At 43.5% G+C, this 20,544-nt stretch overlaps 1 protein-coding gene across 1 annotated transcript in view; it reads left to right on the top strand.

Annotated features, from left to right (window-relative positions):
* The first annotated feature begins 236 nt into the window (after nucleotides 1-236).
* The window catches only part of ETS1 (ETS proto-oncogene 1, transcription factor), a 126,125-nt gene continuing 105,817 nt past the window's right edge, over nucleotides 237-20,544 (top strand). The window contains exons 1-2 of the mRNA XM_080815506.1: nucleotides 237-306; nucleotides 14,568-14,651. Coding sequence (XP_080671632.1) covers nucleotides 14,583-14,651 — 69 coding nt within the window. The 5' untranslated portion in view covers nucleotides 237-306; nucleotides 14,568-14,582. The remainder of the gene's footprint in view (nucleotides 307-14,567; nucleotides 14,652-20,544) is intronic.

The raw sequence follows: 20,544 nt of genomic DNA on the forward strand, positions 1-20,544 counted from the left end.
TAAGGTGTGATCCGGTGTGACCCCAACCAGTAACAACATTTGCTTTTCCACCTAGACCAAAAAGCCTGTCCCAGTGTCTGCCTCTGCGGTGTCAAGGGCTTGGGGCACGCTGCCTTTTTGTCCCAGCTTTCCCGGCCTTGACCACACCCCCCAATTTAAGGAGGCAGCTCTATTAGAAACATTATGGTCTTTGCATCCTCTATAGCCATCAAGCGGAGGATTCCTGCAGGTAGTTGGAAAGAGACCACAGACACTGAGGGAAGCTCACTCAGGACCTTTTCTTCACCCAGGCTCTCCGGCAAAGTAGTAAGTGAAGTGTGAGTTTCTGCCTAAAACTTTGCTCTTTTCCTTTCCACCCACCCCCCTTTTTTTGTTTCATTCTGGGGAATTAAACAGTGAATTGATGGGGACTTTCAGGATACAGGCGGGTTTTCTCTTTCTCTTTTCACATTTTCTGATATTTTCCATTCGATTACTTAATAACAATTTTCAAAAATACTTCTTAACATTCTTAAAATAGTCTGAAATCAAGAGTGTTTCACTCTTCTCCCTGCTTAATAAAAGCAAAATCACACACGTTTTAGAGACTCGCAGATTACTTGTCAGAAACTCTGAATTTTCCTCGCATATTGGAGCAGCTCCAAAGAAATAAAGCCGTAGTTAAACATAGAAATTCCTTTTTCTCTCTTTCACTCCTACCAAACCTATTGCTTTTTTTTTTTTTTTTTTGCCTCGCAGCTTAATGAATTTTTGCAGAGAGGAAATTGCCACAGGTTTGAATCTTGCAAGCCAAACTAGCCAGATTGTTTTGCGGGTTTTTTTTTTTCTGTTTTGTATTTTTTTTGGTGTTTTCCCCTGTTTTGTGACTCCTAGTTCTCCCATATTCTGCCTGTTTGGGGGGCTGTAGCTGAGACAGGGAGAGTCTCAAAGTCACGGGGCTTTTCTCCTCTCCCCCGCAGAGCTGGACTTCATTGGCGCTGCTACGGAACCACAGGGGGTATGGATGGCCATTCCCCTCCACTGGGTGATTTTGTCCTGCATTGCCACTCTGTGGCTTCTCATCTGCTGTTAACAAGCCCCTGTTACCCCACCTTTTAAAGTAGCCTTAAACGTGGACGAACTGTTCAAAAAGATTCTGGGTTATTGAGATCAAGGCATTCACTTGTAGCTTTTCCTTACTGCCTTTTGGGTAAGATTTTTTTTTTTTTTAATTTTAAACCATTTTCCCCCTTATTTCCTACCATTGCTGGACAACTGAAAAGAGACATATCACCGAAACAACAGGAAAAAGCCTCTAAAATGATAACCCTGGCAATTCCCCATGATTTGTAAAATGACTCTTCATCTGTGGTGGCTCCGGATTGTGTTGTCTCCTTCTTATCTAAAAAGCAAACCTTCCACTTCTGCGGGCAGGGACTATGCGTGGAGGGTTGGCAGGGTGGTCACTGCTGCTGTTGAGATTCTTACTTACCTGTTGTTGTTCCGGAATGGAGGGAAGGGACAGCTAATGAGTTAATGTCTGCAAAGTGCTTTGAAGATGAAAGGCCCTTTTCATGTGTTCAGTATTGTAGTTATTAATATTAATATTTGAAGAAGCATGCTGTTTCTAATTGTAAATCAACAACTCCCATCCTTGCCAACTCAGTAGTGAAAAAACAAACAGCCAAAAAAAAAAAAAAAGCAGCCACACAGCGTCTTCCGTCCTGGTTCCCTTGCTGAGGAGGAGGGAGGCAGAGTCTGATTACAGATGAGGCAACTTTTCCTTACAGGCTCCTTCCACTCATGCGCTAGTGGGTAGAGGGGCCGCAAGGTCCAAGAGTAGAGTCTGGAAGAAGGTGGGCAAAGGGTGTCCTCCTTCAACACCTGATAATGCCTGACCCTGGGTGAGGCATGGACCTGGGCCAGTTGCCTGCCTCTGATTATAATGAAGTTCAAAGGCGAGCAGGGTCAGAACTGGAACCAGCCGCTGGATTTGGCATCAAGAATGTGGATGTGCATTTGGGTCCCATTAGAGATTGGCTTGGTAACGGAGAACAGGTATTTAACCTGACTGCTCTTAAAATGTGAATGATGATTTGTGCCTCACCTATTTCACAAAGAGGAGAGAACAGGAGTAAACAGCATAGAGAGGGAAAGTGCCAATCCTGTTGAGGGGCGGGCCTAAGTAATATTGTAACAAGTTGGGTGTGTGGGTGCAGGTCCCTGGGGGAGGGGGAGGCAGAAGACAGACGAATGTTAGGGAAACAAATGATTAGCCCTGACATTCCTCTCTTTGATTATACCCAGAGCCTCAGTGTATGCCTGAATTTCTTACTGAGAATTCCCATTCTGGTGTACCTCCTGATTTTATTTATTGATGAGCAGATCTGTTTTCCACAGCGACTCTCCTTTTCTAATTACCCATTGAAAATTCCCATTTCTGCAGCAAGCAGCCGAAGGAAGGGTGACATCCCAGAAGCTGAGACACATACCCCCACCCCCTGCTTGCTTGCTTTCTATATGGAAATTAAAAAGTATTTGGTATTTGAGCAAACCGAATGTGGTATGCAACAATTTAGTGGCGTTGGAGGCAAATTTTGTGCGTTTTCAATCCTGGGGAAACTCAGATCTGAAAACAACTCATTTTGTGTCTTTTCATCTCCTTTGTCCCTGCTCCACTGAAAATGTAGCTTTAGGGAGCTCCAGCTTTTAATCTTGATTATTCTCTGAGTATCACACCTGGTTTCCTTCACTTTCCCCCCAAGGAGGAAAATAATTCCTAATATTTATTGCGCACTTAGTATGCTCGGGGGTCCTTACTGAGTGCTTTGCACAGACTACTTCATTTAACCCACATCGAAGTATTTGAGGTGGGCACTCTTGTTATTCCCATTTAACAGCTGAAGACCCTGAGCTTGGTGATATGACCAATGTAGAGTAGGACCCGTTTAGAACCAAGGGGCTGTGAGTCCAGACCTTGGGGCTGGCACAGTATTGCAAAGCAACCTTCATAGCTTTCAGATACTGACACAAGTTTAGGCTGAATTCCTCTTCTCTGACTCATGATTTGCTCTTATTTGGGAGAATACTAAGCAATAGGCCTCTTTCCAAAGGGGAATCTGCAGATCAACCATTCGTTGTCAGAGAGATACTGACTATTAGAAAAGTTACAAGGTCTAGTTGACCAGATTAGCATATCTCTCCTCCAGTGTCTCTTGGGACAAATATCGATTAAATTTCTGTGTTGTCTCCAGCCTTGTGTTGGGTGATGTAACAGATACCGAAGGAATAATAATGGATGTTCCATTTCTAAGATCAACATAATTTTATTTTAGGAGGCAAGATCTTACCTGAAAAGAGGTTGAAAATAAAAGACAATATGAATGCTAAGCTATGTGACACAGTCTATGAGTGTCTTGGGACTTCAGATAGCAAGAAATCATGTCTAGAGCAGGGAGTGACATCTATTTCTGATCAATTTTGTTTCTCATAGAAGAGGATAAATTTGATATTCCAGTTGACTAAGGGCTGCTGCTGTCTCAAGAACTCAGAGGAGAAGGCTGGGATAGTACCCACTAGGAGAGTCAGGAAGTGACCTCTTGGTGAAGATGACAAGAAAATACTCTCAATGGGGTTAGTAAAATCTAGAAATTTTCAAGTGATGTGGAAAAATAGAACACCCCCCCCCCGAATTTTAGCCTTTTTTTTGTATTTAAATTTTTTGACCTTTTCATTTGGAAATCATCTCCAATGCCTCAGAAGTCGCAAAACACAAACCGGAGAGTTTCCAAAAGTGTTAGGTCGTTTAAAATTGTGAACAATACAATGCAAATTATTTTTCTTCATCATCTTTTGGTGCCCCCGGTGACCTTTTAAACGAAAGGATTCCCGTCAATGGGGAGAGACCAGCGATGCCAGTTTCTTGACATGCGAGGCTAAGTAAGGACAACCACAGGTTCTTAGGAAAGGCTAGAAGGCTTGTCAGAGGCGCCCATCCTCGGGCACGTGGCTTTGGAGGCAGGGACAGGTCCTGAGCCGCACGTGTTCCCCTGGCCAGGCTTGTACTGTCGCTAAGCTAAAAATCGAACTTCTGCTCAGCCTGTGCCACAGATGTCTTTTTGCCTGATCCTCAGGGGGCCCTGACCCCTCAACACCTGCTTTGTTGTAATCACCCATGAACTTAACCAAGTTTGTCCAGACGCTTCCTTGCTCCTACAACTGAGGTCCTCTGGGCCGCAACACCAGCATCACGTGCGATCTCGCTGGAAATACAGACCTTCCGCCTGTACCTCAGACCTGCTGACTCAGGCTTTGCATTGTAACGCGATTCCCAGGTGATTCCTATGCAAATCGGTTGGGGGAAGCGCAGCTCTAGAGGGAAAAACCAAAACACACGCAAGAAAATTAAAAAACGCGAACGAACAAAACTTACAGTATTTTCTGTAGCAGCTTACGACTCCCTTAGGTTTGCACCTAGTTGCTAAAGTGTTACTCCGCCAAAGATAGACGTTTAAGTCAAAAAAATGTCGGTCTGACTGGAGAGGCTACAATATCCCCCGCTTTGTGCCTTGCAGTCTTTCAGTGAGTTTGCTCCTCACTGTAAGAAAAATGCTTACTTCTCGGTTTTATGCATAACAATGGTACAAATAGACTACCATTCAACAGAAATTGTGGCTCTTTTTTCTCCAGGGAAATTCTTAACTAATGCCTACTCAACCTCTGCTTAAGGAAGGGAATCCTTTTCTGATTATTTAAATGCAAGTCCTTTAGAAAAAGACAAGGGATTTAGGCCATCTGGGTTCTAGCTCTAATACCTGAATGAATAGCGTCTGCTCCTTTGGGCACTGAAAATAATAATTAATAAAACCCACTATGACTATGAAAGCATGAATGTTTACTAATGCCAGGCCTTATGACAAAACAGCAATAAATAAGAACCACTATTTGTTGACCATTTTATCATGCTTAAAGCACTCTGCTAGGCATGTTTATTTTATCCAACCCTTCTCAATGATCCTGAAAGGATGGGTATTATTACCACCAATTGATAGTTGAGGAATCTGAGACTTTGTGAGCTTAACAAACTTGCCCTTGGCCATACGCTCAGTGAGGAGCTGCCGGTTCACCCACAGTCTGTAACTCCAGAGCTCCTTATTGCTGATAAACTTAACCTCTCTGAGCCCAGTGTATTCAAACAAAACATGGCGGTCAACTCCAAAGTTGACTAAATTTGCAAAGTCCCTCCCTCTGGAAGAAGGACAGCAAGCTGTTGAACATTATATTCAGAAAATTTGAACCTTACAGTTTGGGCAGTAAAACAAATGAAACAACACTATGAAAATCTCCATCTGACATAGTCCAAGAAGTTGCTTACTGGATTTGAGAGATCTAAGGCAGCTGGTCTCCCTTGGTTCAGTTTGAAAAGGGCATTTTTCAAATCTATCCTGTTCTCCTTTCATGTCCTTTTAGTAGCTACCTTTGTTCATGATGTCTTTCAGTCTTGTTGAGAGCTTCTTAGGAGCCCAAACCATCTCCATATTCTACATTGTATCCAATGTGCTCTCCACGCTGTTAGTAGAAAAATAATTATTTAAAATTCTAGGCTCTTTAGGGATTTCTTTGGCAGCATCCATTGGGTTAGAGGTGACGTTTTTAGTCTTGCAGACCTTTGGATTCAACTTGGCCAAGAATCTCATATAACGTGACCTCTGCTATATCCGTCACTGTGAAGCAGCGAGTACTTAATGTCATTTCTCTAGCTTGCTCTTTTTTTGTTTCTAGTTTCTTAGTAAGAAACAATTTTAATTTATTGATTCAGTTATTCATAGATAACTATGATGTGGATGGTGGCCAACTGTGATCATTTGCTGAATTTCGTGGTTAAATACAGCATTTGAGGAATGACATTTGGAGATGAGGCTGTGGGCACTTTTACTGTAAAATACTGTAAAATGGGAGACTGACCCTCAGTCTCCCAGAGCATGTTCCCACATGAAGCCTGATTGCCCAGAAAAAAGTAGAGTGCCTGTTTCTGCTAGGTTTCAGGGATTAGGATTGGTATCGTGTTCATAAAATTCGTCGCATTTAAGAGCAGGCAGGTCTGGATGTATCCCTTGATGTTTATGAGAAGCAACTCCACTCTGCCCACTGTTGACAATGCCATTCCAGCAGTGTGACTGGGAAGGATTTGTTTCCATGAGGAGGAAACATAAAATAGTCTATGAGGTACTCCTTATTTCCTAATTGCTATGGTACAACAGACTAAAACCATCTCATATTCTCTCTTTTTTTCAGGACATATTTACGAGTTACTCCTCGAGGAAGGGCAAAACAATATACTCTTGCAATCGTATGATAACATGAGTGTATTTATAGTCTTCCAAGAAAGATTGGTTGAGCTATGTCAATTCATACAGAACTTGAAAGTGTTATGCTTAGTTAGGAGATGGGGGTGGTTTAGAGAAATAGGAGATGGCTATGAGTCATGTTCATGCCTCTATTCAAGTAAGGTTTGGAGCACTAATTATCAGTGAAGCGGGGGAGAAGTAAGACTGCAATGCTAGTTGTACCCTGAGTGGCTGCTTTGTGCATTTAGTGAAGGTGGCCTGTTTGGTTTAAGACACAGAAGGCAACAGCACATAAATGAGAACACTGCCTTTATGGGTCAAGGTTGGCCACTTAAAATAAGAAGGAATGTTTACTACTGTAATGTTGAAATACCCAGTCAAGGCAATGAGGTTCTTAAAAATTTAGGAGCAAGGAAGAGAAACCATCTCCAATCCTTCAAACAATTTTTCTTTTCTCCTTATTGTAATCACAAAGTTTCCTTAGGAAATGATCTAAATACACTTAAATTTGAGTTCTTGGGGCAATTGAACTTGGCAGCTTTTGTTACCGTGCCAGATCAAAGGAGAGATCTACTAAAATGACTGGAAAAATACCAATGAACTAACTTATGAGAGTTAAGAGAGAGAATGGTACAATAGATAAACTTGTCAATCTGGTGCATTCATTAGTTAAAAGGAAAATATGATTCTGGGGCTCCTGGGTGGCTCCGTTGGTTAAGTGTCTGCCTTTGGCTCAGGTCATGATCCCAGAGTCCCTTAATGGAGCCCTGGGTCAGGCCCCCTGCTTAGTTGGGAGTCTGCTTCTTCCTCCCCTCCCTACCCCTCCTGCTCTCTTGCTCACTCTCTCTCATAGAAATAAAATCTTTTTTTTTTTTTTAAAGAAAAATATGATCCTGCGTGTAGTGAACATTAAAGAAGTCTAATCTTAGTGTTGCATATGGACACACGTCATCACAGGTGATGGGTCTTTTTTTGTTGTTGTTGTTCTAGAGATATCTTCACTCTCTTGAGTATATTCAGGCTGTGAGACATACCGTTATGCGTTCTAACTCTATTTCACGGACAGGTTCTTTCATTCAGTCAACAAACGTGTTGCATGTCTACTATGCAGCATATGAAAATGCAGTTCCTACTCTCAAGCAGCTCAGGATGGAGGGGCAGAAACAGACATTTATAAAGGAAATACTCTGAACCAAATAGCAAATACCGAAGTAGGCATATTGTTACATTGAGCCCCGTGGAGGAGGGTCGAAAGTGTCCATCTAACTGCCTAGGGGGTTCAGGGAAAGCTTCCCAAAAGAAGGAATGCTCCCTCTGAGTCTTTAAAAACAGATTTTCATAGCATTCATAAAAAAGAAACTCCAACTATTCATTGAAGATTTAAGGTGTTGCCTTCACGTGGATGGCAATGTCTTTAGTTTGGCAAAGGTTCTGTCATTTTTCTTTGAATGGATAGTCCTTTTGGAAGTCAAATTCTTTTCCTCCTGCATTCTAGGCCCAAAGGCTGTCTTTTTTTTTTTTTTTTTTTAAGACTTTGTATTTATTTATTTGACAGAGAGATCACAAGTAGGCAGAGAGGCAGGCAGAGAGAGGGGGAAGCAGGCTCCCCACTGAGCAGAGAGCCCAATGTGTGGGGCTTAATCCCAGGACCCTGAGATCATGACCTGAGCCCAAGGCAGAGGCTTAACCCACTGAGCCACCCAGGTGCCCCAAAAGGGTGTCCTTTTAATACAAATTGATGGGAATCCTAAATTCTTGATATTAGGAGAAATCCTAGTTGCAAATCTATTTAACTTTTGCATAGCAAATTATCTACATTATTTACATGTTATAGCTTTACTCCACAGCTGAATCCTTCACATGCCGTCTTTATACCTAGCATATATTGTAGCCATGATTCCTGACCTATGAAGTTAACAGGAAGACTGGAGGGTAGGGTCAAAGGTAGAACAGAGTGTCATTGTTGGTGGCTGTGCAATTTTGGCTTCTCTGTTATGGAAGGCATTTTGTACACGTTCCTTGTTCCAACGATACCACTTGTAGGTATTTAATGACAAGAGAAAATATTTTAGAACCTTTATCATGACAAGGTATTGGGACAAGTCAGTTATACGGTAATAAGAGGCTCATTAAGTCAAGAATAATGCATACATAGAACATAATACTCGACAGCCATAAACTTTGGAATGTAGAGTTATATTCCTTGACGAAGAAAAATGTTCATAACATCATGTCAAATGTCAATGAAAAAAGCAGATAATAACATAGTATGCAGAAAATCATACCATGAAGGTAAAATTATGATCATGTGTATATGTTATATCTACATTCGGAAAGACACATTAAAAAAAACACCCAGAGGAACATTGAACAGAGTATTAGTGTAATTACCTCTAGACAGTGGGATTTCGGGTGATTTTGGCATTTATTTTAGATATTTCTGTGTTTTTATTGTAATTTCTTCAATAAATATATATTATTTTGCCAACAACAATCATTTTCAAAAGAAACAAAAATCATTTAAGTGTAGTTTACTATTTCCTTAATGGCATAGTGTTTCCTTGAAGAGCACATAACCTAAAATGAAAAACACTGATGTCACCATGCTCCTGTAGATATGCAGCCAAGCAGGGGCAGAGTTGATGTGAACTGGCTTCAGCCTTCATGAACGTCTTCTCTCTTTGGGATTTCCTACTCTTTCTGCCTAGATCTGACACATCCCTGCTCCTCCACAGCCTCTCTGCCCTCTGGGCCTCCCTCACCCTGCCCTGCAGGGATCTGGGTGAAAGGCAGCTTCAGCCTGCAGGTCAGGCTCAAGTCACTAAGCTTGAGGAGGGTGGAAAGGTCTAGAAGAGGTCCGTTGGGTAGCATGCTCTACAAAGAAGAGTGCTTTCCCCTGAGTCCCACAGAAAACTGTTCAAAGTCCATTACGGGACTGATATACCCACATATACCAAGCTGTTATCTTTTTTGTCCTCTGCACGGATTGAGCATTTTCATCTGGAAAATTGAGGAGAGTGAGAAGAGAGGAGCCCAGAGGAAGGTGGCTGAAGACCTAGAGTCGATCGATCTCAGCCTGACTGGGTTACAGCATTGCCCATTGTCTTTCTCCTCATCTCTTTAAAAAAAAAAAAAAAAAAAAAGAAAGAAAGAAAAGAAAAGGAGGACTTAAGTGAGTTAAAGGACATGTACGTGTTTTCTAACTTAACTCTGAGAGTCAGCAAGTCTCTGTGTGGCCGTGTCCTACCAGCACCGCTGTAGGGCCTGGAGCAGAGAGTGAAGACGTAGACGAAATCCTTAAGTTCTAATGGGGCGTGCATTGATGAGACAATCAACAAGCAGCTCAGTGTCACATGGGGTGGTGGAAAACACTTCTGTGATAAGGTGACATTAAGAGCGAATGCTTAGAAATGGATCATGCAACAAACCTATTCTTTCTTTCTTTCTTTTTTTTAAATTTATTTATTTGAGAGAGAGAGAGAGAGTACAAGGGGGGAGGGGAGTGCCAGAGGGAGAGGTAGAGAGGAAGCAGACTCCCTGCTGAGTGGTGACTCCTGGGGCTCCATCTCAGGACCCCGAGATCACAAGGACCTGAGCCCAAACCAAGAGTCAGACCGTCAGCTGACTGAGCCATTCACCCAGGAGCCCCCACACCTATTATTTCAAGTGGATCTTTATTCAGATCTGGGATCTATTTAGATTCTCTGACTTGAGAATCTAAGGAACATCTGATCACTTTACATTTTCCTTTTTGGGAGACCAAGTCATTCTTTCATTCATTAATTAAAAAAAAAAAAAATCTCTTATGCCCCCTAGTCTGTCTTAAAGTCTGGAGATACAAAGATGAAAAAGACATAGTGCCTGCCTTCAGATAGCTCAGAGTTGATTGGGAGAGGCAAATAGAAACAGATGTTTATAAACCAATGTGTTCGGCGCAGTGACAGAAACACGCGAGGGGGACGGGGGAAAGGCCAGCTGGCCCTGCCCGGGACGGGAGGGGAGGGCAAGAGGGGTCCCTGGCAGTGAGACCTTCTGAAAGGAGTCTCAAAGCCGCAGGAGAAGCAGGTAGGGGTCTGAGGAGCAGGACAGGAGGCATTTCTACCAGAGGAGGTCACGCGAGAAGGGCAGGGAACCCAGGACTGGCCCCATGAGTTGTGGGAACAGACGTTCCACGTTACAGGAGCAGAGGTGCGTCGGTGTTGGGGAGCATGAGGCCTAAGGTCGGCGGGGAGCGCTATCCCTGGAGGCCGGGGCAGGATCCCGAGAATTAAGTCACTTCAGACACATTTATCTGCTCCTTGGCCGTTGCTGGCTCCTTTCAAGAAAACTGAGCTCAGCTCTTCACAACTCCATTATCAGGTATTCACATCGTTCCTACATTCTGGCGGGCCTCTGGATGCTTCTAGGCTTAAATCTTAAGCCACACAGTTGTTTTGTATTTAGGTAATAAATGTTTATGATGCCAAAACAAAACAAAACAAAACGCAACAAAAACGTTGGTCCAGCTGATGTTTCATGTTATGTAGGAGGGAATTCTCCTTGGCTAACAAGTCAAAAGAAAAAAAAAAAAAAAGCATCACCCAGACACTTTTTGCTTTTCCTGAAAGGGTTTATGTCCCAAGCAGCTGTTCTGTGTCACAATCTACAAGTGGAGAAAGGGTGAGTTCTTTTTTTCTTTCTCCAAAAAATAATATAGCAGTAATCCATTTCTGTCCCAGAGTTATTTCCTGAGATGAGAGCCCTTGAGAGCTCTGGCAACTCCCTCTTTTCGGCTTCCTCCCTGGGTGAAGGGCTTTTCCCCAAGGGAAGTGTCATTCATCTAACGCAGCCGCAGGAACACAGCCCTGCGCTGAAAGAACCATATGTGGGGCCATAGGTTTCCTCCCTCACTTTGTCTGCTGGAAAGAAAACACATATTTCCACCGAACCTCTCCCCAAGCTGTGTTGCTCTGAGGGGTATTGGCTGGCTGGGATTGAAACTCCTGATGCCCTCGAGCTGGGCTTCCGGACAAGGCTGCCCCTTCCAAAAGTCCTTTTTCTTACAAATACCTAAATAAAATAGGAATTCAGAAGAAGAAAGATCTTTGCCACTTGTGGGAGTATAGGGGTGATTCGTATGGCCACAAGGTCACACCTCACGCATGCTGCGATCTTCCACGATTTCCCATTCCCCACACCTGGTAGGACTGACTGCTTATTTCCTTCTAGATTGTTGGTAAACTGCTCATCACCTTCTATTTTAGTCCTATGTAAGTCTGTCTTTTTCCACTGCCTGGAGATAGAGACTGTCTTTCTCAGCTTCATTCTGAGTTGGAGAGAATGTAAGGTCCATGAAGTCGGGGATCTTTGTTTACCAGGTGGGTCCCAAAAGCCCAGAATAGGGCCTGGCACATAGCAGGCATGTAGTAACTATTTACTGAATGGGTAAACAAGTTTCTAACAAAGGACGCCTTCACTGTGCTTGTTGCATGAATGATGGAGGTCTGTGATGACTCGGGGGGTCCATGGGACTTTTTGGGAGGACATCGGAGGACTGAATGGCTGGCACAGACAGTGCTCCCATACCCGACAGGTCCCAAAGGTATAGGCTGTCCTGCAGGGCTCTGGAGGCAAAGCCAGTTGTACCCTAGGGAATCTGATCATGGTTAATCTGTTCTCAGGATGACACATTCTGTATTGCTGAGTTGTAAGTTTCATCCGTGAGTAGATCAATAACTTTCAAGTGGGGATGTGTAGATTGATGACGATTCATTAGGATTTTTGCATTTGATTTCAAGATTAAAGGTGAGGAATGCTTTGGTAAGAAGGGGATGTTGAACTCATTGCGACTATCTTCACAGTATATGGTCAGGATCAGTCCTCGTTGACCTAGTTGTATGTACCTTATTCTATGTCATTCTCGGTCTGATACAAGATAGCTCCTTATTGTTTGGAGAAACAGGTGGTATTAACTGGAAACAGACTTTAACAATGTCCTTGGACTTGCATACTTTGGTCTTTGTCTCCTCTTAAGCTTCACCACTGGGGTTCTTAAGGGGCCATTTTGCTACAACGGAGATCAATTCCCCCTAAAAAACAAGGGAATAGCATCTTGATTAACATAGCCTAGTTACCCTTAGTTATTTTATTTATGAAAGATTTTTATTTATTTATTTGACAGACAGAGATCACAAGTAGGCAGAGAGGCAGGCAGAGAGAGAGAGGGAAGCAGACTCCCTGCTGAGCAGAGAGCCTGATGTGGGGCTTGATCCCAGGACCCTGGGATCATGACCTGAGCCAAAGGCAGAGGCTTTAACCCACTGAGCCACCCAGGTGCCCCCTTAGTTATTTTATTTTTAAAAATTAATCTTATTTTGTCTGCATCTATTTTTGGAGAAAATGCATCATAAGAAAAGTAAAGGGTTAGTTAAAAACAAGAAGCACAAGTTCTGGGCTAAGGTATGTCTTTTGACGATTTTTAATTTACTGATCTCAACCATGCAATATTAGCTGCTCTGTAATTGTAGTCCTTAGTCGGTATAATTTTCTGTTGCTGAGCCAGTTTAACTATATCGTTTAAATACATTTCATAGGAAGGAAGATAGGCTCATTGGCTGTCAACTGAACGAAGACAGTGAACCAAAACCACAAACTGAACATAGGACATATAATACACTTTTTTTTTTCCTTGAAATGTGCCAGTGGCTTTACATATTAGCAAGAATAAAGGAAAAGACAAATACAATCCGGAAACACTCAAGTTAAAACAAAAATGTTACTTTTTTAAAAAAATAAGGTTTTATTTATTTGAGAGAGAGACAGCGAGCAGGGTCCTGCAAGAGCACGAGTGGGGGGAGGGGCAGAGGGAGAAGCAGACCCCCCACTGAGCAGGGAGCCTGAGCTGGGGCTAGATCCAGGAACCTGGGATCATGATCTGAGCTGAAGGCAGATGTTTAACCAACTGAGCCACCCAGGCACCCCCAAAACGTCACTTCTTAACCATAGGAATTTAGCCTTTGAATGCTGGGCCTAGGAACCAAATCTTCTAAATCACTTGGGAAAGACTTTTTTTTCAGTATATAATATTGAGTGGATTAAAGTGTGTGAACTAATGTACTTTAGGAAGCATTTAGATTAACAAAAGTGTTTGATACATAAATGATTTTCCTGATGACTGACAACCAGCTGGAAAATCCCTTCAGCCAGAACATTCCTCAAGTGTTCTTGACAGTCAGATTTTTGGTGTAGATAACAGTTCTGGTCAAGAATTATTTCATAGTGTTTTTCCTTTTGTTCTGGATGAATTATGTTCCATCCCTTTTTGAGGGCTTCTCTCTGTTTTTCTGTGTCTTGGGGTCCTGGTTGATGTGTCTGTCCAGTCAGGCTTTTCCATCCTTCTTCCCTTCAGGCCTTTCTTTTTTTACTCTTTTATCAAATTTATGCCTCACCTGTGTGCTGAGTGCACCTGCTATGTGCCAGGCCTGGTTGGGGTGGAGGGACGGTGATGGATGGAGATGTTACTAAAAATGACACGTACAACCTGGTCCTTGTCCAGAAACCCTACAAAAGGGTCTTTTTGTAGATGCTTTTCCTGGTTCTTGACTGCAGCTCACAGAGGCTAGGCACTATCCCTGCTACTTTGCAGTCAAGAGACTGGCTCTGTCTGGGGTCTGCCCATTCTGTATGTGCCCGTGATCCGTCACTTTATCTTTCTGATTTCTCATTTCCTTCTTTGTAGCATAAAGAGGTGACCTCTAGGGGTGCCTGGGTGGCTCAGTCGGTTAAGTGTCTGACTCTTGATTTCGGCTCAGGTCACAATCTCAGGGTTGTGAGATTGGGTCCCATGTAAGGCTCCACGTGGAGCCTGCTTAAGATTCTCTCTGTCTCCTCCTCTCCTACCCTTCCTCCCCTCTTCAAAAGAAATATTGAAAAAAAGAAGAGGTGAGCTGGAGCACCTGGGTGGCTCAGTGGGTTAAAGCCTCTGCCTTCAGCTCAGGTCATGATCCCAGGGTCCTGGGATCGAGCCCCGCATCAGGCTCTCTGCTCAGCGGGGAGCCTGCTTCCTCCTCTCTCTGTCTGCCTCTCTGCCTACTTGTGATCTCTGTCTGTCAAATAAATAAATAAAATCTTAAAAAAAAAAAAAAAAGAAGAGGTGAGCTCTATGGTTCCTAGGAGACACCCAGTTCTAAGACTTGAAACCTCTGATTTCTAGTGCACATGTTGGTGCAACCAGTGGCTCAGTGAAGGCTTTCTCCCACGCAGGTGCTGAAAGTGACCATGAGCTACTTTGTGGATTCTGCAGCCAGTGGCCCTGCCCCTTATTCAGCAACACGTCCTGCGATGGCGGTAAGTGGGGTCCGCTCCCTGCTCTCCCCTTGCCCACCCTGCCTTTCCTGGCTTCCCCTTGCTTCCGTTGTCCTGACCTCTCTTGGACAGAGAAGCCGGGATCCGACTCCAGATTTGGAATCAGCCTTGAATCTCTTGGAGGAGCTAAATTGTGAGATTATCTGTGTTTTTTATCGGCACATAAAATAAAAATCCAAGACTGATGGATTTGCTGAGAAAGGTTTTTGAGTGTGTTTGAGTTTCAGAGAAAATGACTCAAGCACGATTAATGGTTAAAGGCTGGTGATTTTTCACTGCTCAGTTCACTTGGTGAAAAGTTTTCACATATTGATAGACCTTGGGTTTAACATGGTTAAACTTATTTTGGGCCTCATGCATAAAAGCTAAGTAACACAAGCCTTCTGATCACAGAATTTAAAACTGAGAAATGTAACAGTAAGTTTACAGGAAAATGTTATAAATCCCAGAATAAGAGAGGTAAAAGGAACTTTAAAAATAGGACTAGATAAAGTTTCTTGCCCTTAGGGAAGAAAACCCTCACCCAAGCAATGCATTGATCAGTAGAAGGTTTAGAAGCATTTCTTATAAATTGATTGTGTGAGCGATCCCATGATGCTATCATCGATCAATTGCAATGTTGAAAGAACCTTTAATATTAGCTGATATATTATTGACTATTCATTCCAAATTCTGTATGTTTTCATATGAAGAAAGCTAATATAGACATTGAACTCTTTTAGCTTACGCTGGAAATGGACAGATAAGCTTAATGCTAAATCTTTCCTGTACATTTATGGGTCTAAGGAGACACCAAGGGACCAACGCTCTTTTCTGACTCTGGTCTTGGACTGTCTTGCCTGAGGATCTGCAGAATTTCTAACGCTGGTTTCCTTACGTTAACCACGCCCGCTCACTGTAATTGTATTTTGAAAGATTTGATGTATTCACAAATTATTTTCCACAACGTTGAAAAAATAATTGCTCAAAAGCTAGTCTATGTTCAAGGAGTGATTATCACTGCTTTCTTCAGTGACTATTCTGAAACACCTTTTTTTTTTTTCTGTTTTAAATGGCTGCTGCATTCGTATAACCCCCATTCACTTTTCTAAAAAAATTAGAATCAGAAAAAGGTTTAGAGTAACACCAGAAATATGTTTAGAAACACACACACCCCAAGTCCTGACCAGCCGTCACTCAGTTTTGCTCTGTAGAAATCACCCAGATACTTGCACTTGCTGGTCACAGAAGGGACTGGAAAAGTTGTCAGGGAAAGGCTCCTCCTCCTGCTTCTCACACAGAGGTTATCATCTGAGGTCAGCACAAATTACACTAAATAGTTCTTAAAGATGATATTGAAGAGATTTGTTAAAACAAATAAAGGGTTTTGGGATTTCAGGGCAAAATATGTCATTGGCTTGAAAGAATAGATTTAAAAACCAGCCTATGTTAATTATCTTTGCCAGTATGGTAATCAAAGTAAACAAGACAATAACTTCTCCAAAAAAGCAATGCCATGCAAATTTGTATGCATTGTATTTTAGACACCGAAATACATGGTATTACAAGTATGCAAACTACAGGTATAGTATTAAATTAACCTTGGCAGGGTGTCTGGAAATTGTATGAAATTAGAAAACCAAAACCCAGCTCTGGATACATATTTCCAACAAACGACCCCACCCCTAACTGAACTCACTGGCTAGTTTTAATGCATTTTAAATGGTCTCCACTGGTTGCAAAACAAAGGACTCATTTGCTCCCAGCCCCAACAGCCATATCTGAAAAGCATTATCAACCTGTGGGATCCTTCTCGCTTCGAATTTCAGAGTTGCTTGGGTAAAAGCAGAAGGTTGCATAAGAACTGCTAACTACTGCTCCAGCACTTTCACGCCTAACTTCTCTCTGGGCCTCAGTTTCTCCATCACTGGGACTAGTTAGGCAACTTTTCAGAACCCTAATGCAAGCAGGCAAGTCCTGTGACTTCTTCACCTTGGTGCTCTCCCTAATACAGATGAATGCATGAATAGACAAACAAATAAATAAAATGTATTTGTACAAACTCGGGTTCAATCAACTAGCCCCCACAGAGAACCTCCAACCCTAGCCAGCACCATAAGAAACAAAGAATCTGTAAACTGTCTGCAGATTCTAACCTTGGGACACTGGCATTAGCGAAACTGACAGACCTCACGCCCTTGATCCCAATCGAAGATTTCGGGGAGGAGTGAGCACAGCTTTATTAACTTCATTAACTTTCCCAGACAAGAAAGTCAAAGCTGCAGACACCGGGGCCTGCTCGGTTCTGTTGGAGCCACTCTATCTAGAGGTCAACCTATGGTACTTAATCCAATAATCCGCGTCCTCCTGCCTGGTGCCCTGGGCTCCAATCTGGTTAAGCCAGGCCGGGAAGAAAAGAAACTCTGTCTTGGGTGTGGGAATTTGAGGGTGGAAGGAAAACGGTAAAGCAGTGGGTTTTTAATGGGCTTAATTGTGCACCCAGGGGATAGTTGGTGACATTTTTAATTGTTAAAAGCAGGCAGCAACATCCCCTGGCATTTAGAGGGTAGAGGCCGGGGATGTTGCGAGCCATCCCACAATACACACAATACCGTGTCCCCACAACAAAGGGTTATTCGGCCCCACATGTCAGTAGTGACTCGAGGCTTACAAGTCCTGGTGGCAGTAGCCCTGGGATCGGGTTTGAAAGTAGGATCATCCTCCATGTACAGATTGGTTTAAGCAGCTCTTGGCAATGTGTAAATTACTACTTCAGAAAGGGAAATCTTACAAAAGAAAAACAAGTGAGAATATATTCGTGTTATGAGGGGTTCTGCTTCGGCTGCTGCTTTAACTGTCCAATCTAAAGTTTGGTTCCATCTAAAGCAGGATACAAATATTTTCTAGTCCCCGAAGATGGCTAATTCTCCGATTGCTCATTCATAAATTAGAGGAAGCATCAGCATGACCCGATCATTTGGGGGTACCAGAAGAAGGCTTAAAATCATCATAAGCAACAGTTATAAACTCCATGCCACAGTCAGGTAACAGCCTTCTTACACAAAACTCACATTATCTGCCTCAGGGTCAGCTTGTCAAAATCAGGATGCGTGTTTTCCTCCTTGTAAGGTCAGTCCTCTGGGAGACGATGGCCATGAATAAAGTGGCGTCATAGCCGGGAGGTCGAGCAACAGCGCTTTGGGGAGTTGTCTGGCCATTGTGTGGGAGGGGGTGACGTTTTCAGGTACGAATATGGGTTGTGTGTCAGGGACCCTTTCATCCAACGGGAGGAAGTGCTCCTTCCTGTTATGCTACCTCAGCAAGCCCATGGTGAGCCCTGGAAGTCCCCAGCAGCGCTGGTCCCTTCATCCCCTCATGCGTCATCCTCTCCTCCATGCCACCGAGGCTGCGGAGCTGGGGGAGGGCAGGAATGGGAGGGATGGGCCACTCCTGGTTTTGACCAAACATGTCCCAGTCCTTGGCCACCTTGAAAGCAATGAGGATGTGTGGAGGAGGTCCCCCCGGGATTAGTGACCCCTGGGCCATGCAAACTTTAGGAAGCACCTTGAACTGTTCAGAAGGAAGGACTAGCACCGCCCACTCACCTCCTCTCAGAGCTCAGGCCTTTGGGGATAGAGTAATATGTCAGGGCAAGAGTGACTATGTTGGTCTCAAATGCCAAAATTTCCTAGGATAAGGCTCTGGGTTTAGGCAACATCCCATGTTCCCTGAGATGGAGTAATGACATGAAAAACTTGACATTCTTCCACTTTCTGGATCAAATGTTCTTCTCTTATAAATATGGTCACTATGAAAGAAGCATTTCAGAAACTGTCCAACAAAAGCCCTTTTTTTTTTTTTTGACTTGTGACTTTATTATATGAATGGATGAATAGGATCATACTTTCTAGACACTTAATGGCTATAATCGTATAGAATAACATGCTACAAGGTCAGGGCTATTTCAGACATAGGATCACTGAGTAATTTGGGTGATGCTCGTATGCCAGAGAGCACATCAAATATCAGCTTTCCGGCGGGCTGAGGAAGGCTGCCCGCCACTGGCTGGTTTCAGGCATTGCCCTTTGTCCTTCCTGTCCTTTTCCAGTGGAACTCAGAGGGCTGGCAGCCCTTCCGAATCTCCAGTGTGGTGCCCGTCAAAGGGATAGCGTGGCCATGGGCCTTAGCTAAGTGCATTTGCAAAAATAAGCTCCAAACCACACCCTCAGGCACAGTTTGCCAACACAGAGACCTTTGAGATTGGATCTTGCCAATCACTCTGTGGTTTGAGCAACTCCTCTTTTGTACATGTTCTTTCTTCCTTCTGTCATCGATTGATTGATCGATTGATTTTTTTTTTTTTTTTTTGGATACATAACTCTGGTTCTACCTTCTGACACTCTGGGGAGGCGGGAGGGGGACCCACTTTGTTCTTGCCTCTTTTACATGAGATGGGAGACAGCCTGCACTGGCAGCTGTGGAATGCAGCCCATCCAAGTGTAATGGAAAGGATTTTGGAGTCAGAGAGATGTGGGTTAAATTCTGGTCTCTTACTCCTTCGCCATGTGACCTTGGACAAATTACTTAACCTCTCTGAACTTCAGTGTCCTCCTCTGTGTGAGAGGTGGAGTATAATTTTGCATGTAAGACCATCATGATGGTTCAATGAGAAAATACTTGTTGAGTGTCTCCCCCAGATATGACCTCAGCTAATTCTCTATCCCTTATGCTCACTGTCTCTTCCGTGCTCTTCTCTGGACTTCTTGATCGCGTTGGATGGGGACATGGAGGTGGGGAGTGGAGATGATTCCACTTGTCCATCCGAGGGTGTTGCCCGAGCAAGATGGGGGCTACTGGGGTGAAGATGGAGACATTCTGATTGTGCAACCTCCTTGCTTCATCACTACCCTGCACCAGAAACAGCTCCCTCGCCACCAGATCAAAGTTCCCTTGTAATGGGCTGGTGGTTTACAACCCCATTGTGTAAACAGACCTGGTTCTCTTATCTTGAGTAATTGCAGTTTAATTGGGCCTCCTTGGGAAGCAATTCCCTTCTTACCCAGGGCTGTTCGCACACTCTTCACCTCCAGCCCACATGCCTCAGGATTCTAGCCTTGGAGTGGTCACCGGGGAGTCCGCGGTGTCCCTGCTACCCTGGGGAAGGGCTCACGCTTGTTGCTGTAAAACCTAGCACAGAACGCCCTTTCCTCCTCTGTGTGAATCCTGGAGAACAATGGATAAAGCATTTGGGATTAGAGAAGTAGAAACACACAAAAGAAATTTGGAATATAAGGGAACACTGGACTTTTTTTTTTTTTTTCCCTTGTTGTGATGGTGATGGCTTTGCCCCTGGAGAGACTGCTGGAACATGTTGCTTAGGGAAATTATTTACATCCATCACTCTTTGTGCTGGGAAAGAGTGATCATGTATACTTCTCTAGCAACTTGAAAAGGGTGCTTTTCTAAGATACTGGGTTCAGGCGGCACCACCTAGAGAATTTCAAAGCCAGGACACAAACTATAGGCCATCATGGCCATCTCCCAGTATCAGGAACTTAAGGTCCTCAGAGATTAAGTAAGTTGCCTGAGTTTACAGAGCTGGCGGGAAACGGTGTGCGACCCAGATCTCCCGAGTCCTGGCTAAGGACACTCCCTAAACTACTGAATTTATCCTCATTTTTTAGATACATGATAACGTCAAAGCACTTACAATAGACTTTCATTCACGCATCTAGCTGCCTTATTTATGATGAGGTGGTCTTCCCGGATTCAGGAAAAAACCCAAACTGCATTTTGTAGAGCACTCAGCAAATTGGAATTACTGCTGGGCCTGGTAGCCTGGGTGACTTTTTCCACCCAGGACCCCTGGGCCCGGACCGAGGCTCTGAGTCATCTG

The sequence above is a fragment of the Martes martes genome (genome assembly GCF_963455335.1).
Source record: "Martes martes genome assembly, chromosome: 10".
Taxonomy (NCBI): Eukaryota; Metazoa; Chordata; class Mammalia; order Carnivora; family Mustelidae; genus Martes; species Martes martes.